This window comes from Hyperoodon ampullatus (genome assembly GCF_949752795.1).
Source record: "Hyperoodon ampullatus genome assembly, chromosome: 2".
NCBI classification, from domain to species: Eukaryota; Metazoa; Chordata; class Mammalia; order Artiodactyla; family Ziphiidae; genus Hyperoodon; species Hyperoodon ampullatus.
In genome coordinates, this window is record NC_136915.1 from 21709393 (window position 1) to 21719938 (window position 10546).

Consider the following 10546-nt stretch of genomic DNA (forward strand, 5'->3'; position numbering starts at 1 on the left):
GCCCTCAGCATCTCGGACTCTGCTTCCCACCTCTACAGCCTTTGAGGCTTTTCTCAGCTTTTGACCTGTCCCTCTAAGTAGACCGTGAGATGATTTATTCCCAGCATGGCAGAGTCTCAGCTTGTGAGGGCCAAGGTTGCCCAGCAGGGAGAAGAGGGCCGAGTCAAGGGCCGTGTCCTTTTCCTTACCTCTCCCTGCCAGGCCTCGCTGCAGAGCTGCTGAGAGGATTAGTGCCTTTGAAGAGCTGTCTGAGCAGCTCTGTGCTTCAGGTGCCCCAGAGCAGCAAGCACCAGCGGGTAATACCAACCAAAGGCTACTCTGTTTAGTCTTCCCGTTTTACTTTCTGCATACTGTTTCCCAGCACCTCCCTCTAGGGGAGAGGTAGGATCTTGCAAGCAGTGCTAAGAGCATATTCTTTAAAACCTCTGACTTCCCTATACTCCAGTCTCCTCCCCTTTCTGTGCCTGGATACCTGGCACAAGAGACCCTTTGGCCATCATCCCTGCTCCCAGAATCAAACATAAATGCCCGGCACTGCGATTGAGAAGCCAATCAATGCGCCCTTTGGCAAGTCCCCCACACACACCTGGCACTCCCCACTACCAATCCCTGGCACAGGGTTCCCAGAGAGCAGGTGCTGTACATTTTCCAGCTTTACAAGGGGGCTGTTGACAGCCTTAATTAGGGAGGCATGAATTATGTGGCTATAATGCAGAGCCCTACAATTAAGGCGGGAATGAGGGGCTGGAGGCAGCAAACGGAATCTGCCCTGTGAGCATGGTTGTTGAGTCCTGTCTCCTTTCTGGATCTGACTTTCCCTACTATGATTGGGGTACAGCAGAGGTGATTAATAGGGCTGGTATCTTTGGCCTGAGGTCCTGTATTCTGGGAAATGTACACAGTGGGGAGGGGTGAAGAGTGGCTGCCTCAGGAGGCAGTGTAAGGGGTGGAAAGGAGAAGAGGCGGAGGGATCGCTGCTGCTCAGGAACAGGGGCTGCAAATAGTTGATATGAACTCGCAGTGATTGCTTTCTGCCGGTGTGATTTGTACAAACCAGCTCAACCCTTGTCTCAAGAAATTAGGTGAGACCTTTTTAAATGTCCTCCCACCTGTGAGCCAACCCCCCCAGTTGAGGATATTTATCGTGTTGCGTTCTCTCGGGTGTCAAATAGAATTTTTAAAATTCTTAGATGTAAAACTTGTTTGCGAGCAGTGCAACAGAAGATTATGTTTTGCTGCAGCAATTGTCTACCTCCCTCAGGTGCACTTGGCTACCTCCAGGATCCCTAGCTTTGGGGGCGGGCGGGGGAGCCACTGGAAGAGCCCTTTTTCCATCGCAACACCTGTACCTCTACTTGTTTCCTAATGCCCGGACGCTTTCCTCCACCCTCCTTTTCCCTCGCGCAAGTGAAAGGAAGCCAGCCAGGCTGCCAGTGTGGAAGGAGGGATTTCGCCAGTTGCGTCTGCAGCGCCCAGGGTTGGTGGCTGCATCGGGTGGGGGCAGCTGAGCTTCATGTCTCCGAAGCGGGTAAAGCTTAGAGGGAGGGGAGTGCTAGTAGGCCTTCTTGGCGGCCACTCTCCGTCATTCGGTGGCGGGGTTCTGAGGTCCGGGAATACAAGGACCTAGGAGAGCCAGCCACCCGACAGGCTTTGGGGGGGCTTCGTTGGTGTTTGGGGAGGCGGCTGAGCAACGGGTGCTGAAAGGACAGCTCCTACCTGCCCCACTGCACCCGAAAGGCACCTCTGCGTGTAAAGTCTCCCCCTGGAACCCCCACCCCACCTCGAGTGGACCGCCTTCCAGGTGATGTGCCCGAGAGGCGTCCTCCGAGTGGCAGCCTGGAAGGATGCACGTCTGGCTGCGCCGAGCTGGCTTCCCCGCTCTTTCCCCACTTCAGCGTCAGCCTTGGCCCTGGGAACTGCAGCCTGTGCCTCCAAGCCGCGCGCTTCCTCCCGCCTCCGGCGGAGAAGGGCAGTGCGGCCAGGCCTAGCAAACCCTTCTTCTGGGGCCCCCAGCGGGAACAGGAAGGAAAGCGGTTGAGATGCGCCCTAAGTGTCGCATGGCTTGGAGAAGTGGGTAGCTCGGTTGCATAAGGTGGAAGGAACTTGGTAGTTTGGAAAAGCCAGCTCTTGGCGGGAGCCGAAGCCCAAAGCCCGCCGAGTCGCACCACCCTCCCTCATTTATTGCCCTCGACGCGCGCCTCCCCCACTGCGCCCCCACCCCCTAGGCGCGCCGCCGTCTCGCGCGCCCTCCCCCCCCATACCCCCCTCCTCACTCCCTCCAGAGGAGGTGAGTTTAAACCCCGCCCACGTGACCCCAGCTGGGCCAATGAGCGGCGGCGGGAGGTGAAATCCGGTTCTAACCGGTCCGGGGCTCCCAGCGCTATAAAAACTTTATAAACCCCCCGGAGCCCGAGCAGTGTGAAGAAGAGGCGAGAGCGACCCTTGGACTGGCCAAAGCCGCGCGCCACTGCATCCCCGTGTCCAGCGCCTACGTCCCGCCGCCGTCGCCACCATGCCCAAGAGAAAGGTACGTGGCGCGAGGGCCCCAGGCGCTGGGCCGCCGCCGCCGCCACCACCGCCACCACCGCCACCACCACCACCAATGCAGCAGCCGCCGCCGCTTCCCCGGCTTTGGGAAGCGCGAATCAGCGGCGAGCTGGAGCAGGCTCAGCCCCCCGGCGCGGTAGCTCGAGGCGGTGTCAGGCGGCCCCGGGCTAACCCTGCGCGGCTTGGCTGCCCGCGGGCGCCAGAGGCCATATTGGAGGAGCGGCGGCCGCGGCGGGAGGAGCCATGTTGGCGGCTGTTTATCCCGCTCCCCTTGGGCTCGACGTGCCCGCCCCGCGCCCCCTCCCCCCATCGCTAGCCCCCCCCCCCCTTCCCCGCGGGCGGGCAATTCAAACCCGAAAGGGCGGGAAGGCGGCATTCGGGGTTGGCGGGCGGGGGAACGCGCTGCCGCCAAAAAAACGCCGCCGTGAGGGGGCGGGGCCCTCTTCCCTGGGGGCGGGACTTCGCAGTGTGGCCCCACCTCCACCGCGCGCCGCCCACGGCCCCCGCGCACGAGACTCGCCCCGGTGCGCGCCGCTGCCGCCCACGAGTTCCCCCGGCTGCGTGCTCCTCCCGTCTCCCGCCCTCGACGGCTGCCATGGTAACGGCGCTCGGGCCCCGCCTCCGGAGGGGTTTGTTTGCTCCTTGTGCAGCTGTTGCTTCTGCCTGGCGCGGCGGCGCGGGCTGCGCTCCGCGCGCCTCGCTCCAGCTTTGCGCGCGCTTCGCGGGGCCCCGCCGTCCCTGCGCGTTATGAGCCAGACCGGCTGTGAGGCTGACACATAACAGCATTCCTAGAGCTTTCTGAGTACTTCGGGGATTTGCATAGGAGCTGGGGATGCTACAAACTGAGGATTTGTATGTCCTAGGAAAGTTGTGTACAAGATTCCCTTCGATTTTTTTCTCCCCCTTTAGGACTTCGTTAAGTTTACTGAATCATTAAGAACTGCTTCAGAAGCTGCAACTTTCTTAGCTTTTGCTTGTTTTTTATAGGCTGAAGGGGATGCTAAAGGAGATAAAACCAAGGTGAAGGATGAAGTAAGTCTAATTCTCACTGCTTTTGGAGTCTCGCAAAGCCTTGGGCTCCTTTAGTGGTAATTAACCATATTCATAGTCCTGAATTTGCCTCAGTAAGCTCTCTTTACTTCCTATAGTCTAGAACAATTTAGCTGCAAAACTTTTTTGTGTATAAGTGGTTCAACTGTCTTATTTGTAATTTTCTTTATTTTTTTTTTAAATAGCCACAGAGAAGATCTGCAAGGTTATCTGCTGTAAGTGTGTCTGCTTTAAATTTTCATATTATTCCCTGAAACTAAAAAGCATTGAAAAACGGTTCCCTTTGCTTCCCATGAATTACGGGCAGTGGCTGGTATTGAATGACTTACTCTGCTATGGACTCTTGCCCATTTGGAATTTGCTGGTTCTGAAATTGTGATGGCTGTAGCCAAAGTGGGACACTTCCGAGTGTTACTTGAGTGGGTTTCTGAAGATATGAAGTTCTAATGGAAAGCCCGCCACAAACTTTACAAAGTAGGAGAAACTTCTATGCCAGTGGTGCTGTGGTTTGGTTGTGGGTTGTTTTCTTTGGTCCATTGTACTAATGTTCTCTGCTTCCCTTTTCTCCCCCAAATAAAAGAAACCTGCTCCTCCAAAGCCAGAGCCCAAGCCTAAAAAGGCCCCTGCAAAGGTGAGTAGGACGGTGAGACAAACATGCATCTAGGATTTACATAAAAGCCTGAACAGTTTCCCGTGTTGCTGACAGGGAGACCTGCTATATAACAACTTCATCTGTTGACACAGAGTTGAGATTTGACAGAGTTAATGGGACTGGTCCTTAACCAAGAACTCTGTCTTCAATTTACAGAAAATTGTACACTTGGGTATTAAACAAGTGTAAGTGTTTAAGCTGTCTTATTCTATTATTTACACTCAGATAAAGAATTCCATGTATTGAAGACCACAGTTTGGCCTTGTTTTTATGAATGGGGGAGGGTATATAGTTTATGTGTGTATCTTATATTTGATAAACAACCCTACTTTGTGCAGAGCTTTGTAGACTTGTATCCCGATGATATGAAATGAGGAGAAACAGCTTTTTTTCCCCCATCCCCCCATTTTAGAAGGGAGAGAAGGTACCCAAAGGGAAAAAGGGGAAAGCTGATGCTGGCAAGGATGGGAATAACCCTGCAGAAAACGGAGATGCCAAAACAGACCAGGTACAACTATTTTCACTTTTTGTTAAGTCTGCCCATTCAATCAGTTAATGATCCCAAAAACTTTTATGGCCTTTTTCTTAGATCTGTATCACTCCAGGTGTGCCTTTTAGTCTGGAGTTTGCTTGTGTTTTTTTTCTGTGAGTTTAATCTGGATTCTTGAAGTCTCTGCCGTCCAATAAAGAGAGCTGTGGTATGAGCCTTGTCCTGTCGTTAGGTGTTGCACTCATGCTACACCATGGTTTTCATGTTGGGAATAACCTCAGATCTTGTAATACTGGTGTGCCCCCTTCCCCAATTTTACAGTAAGGTCCAGAGGGGAGGTGACTTAGCAAAGTTACCTGCCAAGTCAGTTTCAAAAGAAGTACTGAGTCTCAGTGTCAAAGTACCTAAAACCTGAACTTTGGCCTGGGAGCAAAGAAATGCTATAAATGAAATATGAATGAAGATAGTTTCCACATCTACATATTGTATTCATCTGTCTGTTTTTCTTTTAGGCACAGAAAGCTGAAGGTGCTGGAGATGCCAAGTGAAGTGTGCATTTTTGATAACTGTGTACTTCTGGTGACTGTACAGTTTGAAATACTATTTTTTATCAAGTTTTATAAAAATGCAGAATTTTGTTTTACTTTTTTTTTTTTTTAAGCTATGTTGTTAGCATACAGAACACTTCATTGTTGTTTTTTGGGGGAAGAGCACATGTCACTAATAGATTGTCTCTGAAGCTGGATTGACATGGGAAAAAAAAAACCTTTCCCGTCTGGTTTTGAGAGACTTCCTCTTGGTTCCCAGGAAGGAGGGGTTCCTTGATATTGACACACAGTAGCCACCTTGGCACAAATGCCTTGTGGTGTGGAGAAACGAAAATTAGTTTTTACGTCCTCTTCTCCCTCTCCACCTTCAGCATAGACTTGACTCCCTTAACCCAGAGACCTGTTGGAACCTGACCCCCAAAAATTGGTTACCAGTATGTCAGGCAATCTGGACTTTGCATTGTCACCATTGAGATGGCATCCCTCAAAAGAGCAGCGGTTCCTTTTTTAGATTGTGGATCTTCAGATTGATAACTTTTGCCATTTTCATTTCCATTTCCTGAAAGTCAGGGTCGGCTTGTGAAAAGTTGTTAAACAACATACTAAATGTGAAATGTCAACCCTCACTCTAAACTTTCCCTGTTCAGAGCATCACATGAAGACTTAATGGGGTTTTATAGTGGCTTTCTGATTTTGGTAGTCCATTGCAAAAGGGAGTTTGAAAGTTGTTGTATACTGTTAACGATTGTCTGCCCATGTCCTGCCTGAAATACCATGATTGTTTATGAAAAGTATCTTTAATAAAGCTGGATACAGTTTGACTTGGAATGCTGCCTCTAATCTTTTCCCAGGAGTGGGGGAGCCTGGTTTCTCCAAGTCTCTTGGGACAGGATGCATTCTGGTGTGAGGTGTAGAGGTTCCATGTACAGTCAGTCCTTATGGTCCATCTGTAGAACACAGTGCTACGTGGACTTGGGAAAGATCCCAGGAGTAGACAGGTGGTAAGAGGCTGGGAGCAGAGAAGTGGTTTCTGTACTTGGTTATGTAGCACTACCTGAAGTGTATTTTTAAATGCAGGTATTTGGTAGATCTGAGGTTTGGGCCTGGCAGCTGATAGTAAAAGAGCCTTTCCACTTCATTCACATTTAAGATCTCTGTAAAATTAGCAAGTTAATAGATACGGCTGTATAGTCCTTGTGCGAGAAGAAAATGCCTGTCTGTCTACATGGTTGGCCGTAAGATGTGTAAGGCAGATGGCACCCTGCTGTTGAGCAGACCTGCAAATCTTCTGTGAATTGATTAAATTCTTGTCCTTGCTGGTAAACTGCTATAGCTCCAAAAGCAAAGACGTTAATGGGGACTTTGCTGAGTGCCTTATTCTGGAGACCCTGCAGAGAACCCTTTTGCTCTAGGGAAATAGCAAGAAGTTATCTGTTAGGAGATAGAACTTGTAATAAATTGATGCTTGCAATTTGAATTTGTTTTCATGTGTCACCTCTATTTGAGAGGGATAAAGTAAATTGGAGGCTATTTAAAAAAAAAAACTTAACGTTGCTTTGTTTATCCCTTTAGTCATAAACGGTAGAGCTTTCATATCAGTTAAGCTCTTCATTGATAAGTTTTCTGTGTATTATCTCCCATTTTCAGTTTTAAGACATTTGTGTAATGCAAGTGTTTAACACCCTTTTTACAGATGAGGAAACGGCTCAGATGAAGAGACTTGTTCAAGGTTATGTGTACGTCTAAAGAGAAGCGGTTATGAGTACATCTAATGAGTAGCAAAGTCCTGGTTCAAACCCCCAACTTTAGTCAAAAATAATTTCTGAGTTCGACTTTTAAGGGGCACCTTTTGGATAAAGTAAAGTTTGCCCACTTAGGCAGTTTCCAGGCATTTGCTTCCATTATTGCTGAAATAGTTCTAGGATGTAGGTTGTTAATTTTTATTCAGGGATGGTGTCATCTTCCAGAGTGGAGCCTGATACAGCTGTTAGGAATAGGGGTATGGCAACTTGTTACTTGCACAGAAGTTGCAGGATTTGAGGAAAGCCACAGTTGGGGTTATCTCATCAGTATTTGTTAAGAGTTCAGGTTGTCAAGGCGTGTTGAGCCATGGACGATGCTAGAAGTTTGGCCAGATGCTCTCCTTTAATCTTTGGGTCAATCCTGTGTAGGTATTACCCCCTTTCGATAGCTAAGAAACACACTCAGATATGAAGTGACTGGCTTGGGTTATACTCAGTAGTAACCATCTTTTTGTGTTACCTAGAAATTAGGATGAGGAGAGTGAACTTGAACTTTTTTTTCCTTCGCAGAAAATATTTGCTGATTTGACTGGTTGTGGACCATGAGAGTGCCTGGGCTTAAAAATCAAGAAACCAAATGCGAAAACCTGGTGAGGACATTTAAGACAGCCATAATAGTTTGATCAGTGGCAGTCCTGACCTGAACTAAAAATAATCAGAGATAATATAAAAATGGGTTTTCTTCCCCTTAGTCCTGTCTCCAAGCCCATTTGGGAAGAGTCGCCAGTAACCTGCATTAGGCTGCTTTGGCTCTTAAAATTAAAAAAAAATCAAATGGCTAAAGCAGGAGGGGAGGATTTATTCCCTAAGAGAAGTCCTGAGGTAGAGTGGTTCTAAGGACCCGAGTGGTCCTTTCCAACTTTGCTGCTCTGCTGCCCTCAGAATGTTGTCCACCCACCTCAGCCTCCAAGTCAGCTGCTCCAGGCCTCAACTTGACACCAGTGTCCAGAGGCAGGAGATTCTTTTTTTCTCCTTAAGAAGAGTGAATTATGCAGGACTTCCCTGGTGATGCCTGGCCGGGGAACTGAGATCCCACATGCTGCTTGGTGTGGCCAAAAAAAGAATAATGAATTATTTCTCAGAAGTGCCTTAGTAGCTTGTGTCTAATTGGGCAGAAGTAGGTCACCTGCCCAGTCTTAAACCAATCATGGCAAGGGGGATGGAACCACAGAATCTGTTTCGGATTCAGCCAGGATTATTGAAATTAAATTGGGGAGGGATAGATGATGACAGAAGAAGGGTTGAGTGGACAGTCACTGCTACACTCAGATCCTGTGATGTCTCCAAGCCTTACCTTGCGTGGCTTGACTGCAGTATTTGACACTGCTGAGCACAAGCCTCCCACCTTTATTTTAAGTTGAGAAATAATTCACACACCATGAAATTCACCATTTTAAAGCCTGTAGTTCAGTGGGTTTTGGAATACTCACAAGGTTGTGCAACAATTACCAATAATTCCAGAATATTGTTAGCACTCCAAAAAGAAACCTCATACCTATTGGCAGTCATTCCCCATTCCCCCTCCCCCAAGCCCTAGGCAACCACTAATGCACATTGTCTTTATTTTTTTATTTATTTTTTTTTTTTGGCTGCATTGGGTCTTCGTTGCTGCGTGCGGGCTTTCTCTAGTTGCGGTGAGCGGGGGCTACTCTTCACTGCGGTGCGCAGGCTTCTCATTTTGGTGGCTTCTCTTGTTGCGGAGCACGGGCTCTATAGAGTGCAGGCTGAGCGGTTGTGGCACACGGACTTAGTTGCGGCATGTGGGATCTTCCCAGACCAGGGCTTGAACCCGTGTCCCTTGCCTTGGCAGGCGGATTCTTAACCACTGCGCCACGAGGGAAGCCCTCCACATTGTCTTTAGATTGGCCTATTCTAGACATTGCATCTAAATGAAATCTTAAGAGTAGGTAGTCTTGCAACTGGCTGATTTCACTTAGCATGTTTCCAGCGTTCATCCGTGTTGTAGCATGTACTTCATTTTATTGCCAAATGTCCATTGTATGGATGATATACCATATTTCATCCATTGATGAGTTGGACGTTCAGGTTGTTTCCACATTTCGGCTATTACGAATACTGCTGTGAGTATTGTGTACAAATTTCTTTGTGGACATGTTTCCAGTTCTTTGGGGTATATACATAGGAGTGGAATTGCCGGGTCATATGGTATCTCTTAACTTTTTGAGGAACCAGCAGTTTTCCAAAGCGGCCGTGCCATTTTACATTCCTACCAGCGACGTGTGAGGGTTCCAGTTTCCCCACATCCCCGTCAACACGTACTTTCCTGTTTTATTATAGGCATCCGGGTGGGTATGAAGTGGTATTTCATTGTGGTATTGATTTGCATTTCCCTAATGACTAGGATGTTGAGCATCTTTTCAGGTGCTTATTGGCCATTTGTGGGGGTTTTTTGCCACATGGCATGTGGGATCCTAGTTCCCTGACCAGGGATTGAACCTGCAGTGGAAGCATGGAGTCCTAACCACCAGACCACCAGGAAATTCCTTTTTTTTCTTTTTTTTTTGGAGAAATCTTTTGCCCATTTTAAAAATATTTATTTATTTATTTGGTTGCATCGCGTCTTAGTTGCAACATGTGGGATCTTTAGTTGTAGCATGTGGGATCTAGTTCCCTGACCAGAGATTGAACCTGGGCCTCCTGCATTGGGAGCATGGAGTCTTAGCCTATTTTATTTTTGGTTGCTGGTCCTTTGGTGTCATATCTAAATCCACCATTGCCTAGTCCAAGGTCATAAAGATTTACAGCTATGTCTTCTAAGAGTTTTAAGTAATTTTAGCTCTTAAATTTAGATTTTTGAACCATCTTGAGTTAATTTTTGTATATGGTGTGAGGTCCAAGCATTCCCTCCTTTTAAAAACTGTTCTAGACCTCTTTCTGGGCCTTCTATTTTCTAAGACACCGTTTGTCCTGGTCTTTGCCTTATGACCATTCAGACCCCTTTGAAGACCCCCTTTTCTACAGTTTCTCATAGTGATGTCATCCAGTGACTCACATTTTCATCTTCCACCCACATCTCTTTTTTTTTAAAAATAAATTGATTGATTGATTGATTGATTGATTGATTGTACGTGGGCCTCTCACTGTTGTGGCCTCTCCCATTGTGGAGCACAGGCTCCGGACACGCAGGCCCAGCGGCCATGGCTCACAGGCCCAGCCGCTCTGCGGCATGTGGGATCTTCCCGGACCGGGGCACGAACCCGTATCCCCTGCATCGGCAGGTGGACTCTCAACCACTGCACCACCAAAGAAGCCCAAATTTATATATTTTTAATTTTAATTTTTGGTTGCGTTGGGTATTGTGCGGGCTTCTCATTGCGGTGGCTTCTCTTGTTGCAGAGCACGGGCTCTCTAGGCGCGCGGGCTTCAGTAGTTGTGGCACACGGGCTTAGTTGCTCCACAGCATGTGGGATCTTCCCGGACCAGGGCTCGAACCCGT

At 48.4% G+C, this 10546-nt stretch overlaps 1 protein-coding gene across 1 annotated transcript; it reads left to right on the forward strand.

Moving 5' to 3' along the window:
* Window positions 1-2401: 2401 nt before the first annotated feature.
* Window positions 2402-6108, forward strand: HMGN2 (high mobility group nucleosomal binding domain 2). The gene is made up of 6 exons (XM_079696357.1): window positions 2402-2527; window positions 3535-3579; window positions 3783-3812; window positions 4178-4228; window positions 4662-4757; window positions 5252-6108. The coding sequence occupies exons 1-6, from the start codon at window positions 2513-2515 to the stop codon at window positions 5285-5287; spliced, it is 273 nt and encodes a 90-aa protein (XP_079552483.1). The 5' UTR covers window positions 2402-2512; the 3' UTR covers window positions 5288-6108.
* The last annotated feature ends 4438 nt before the right edge of the window (window positions 6109-10546 follow it).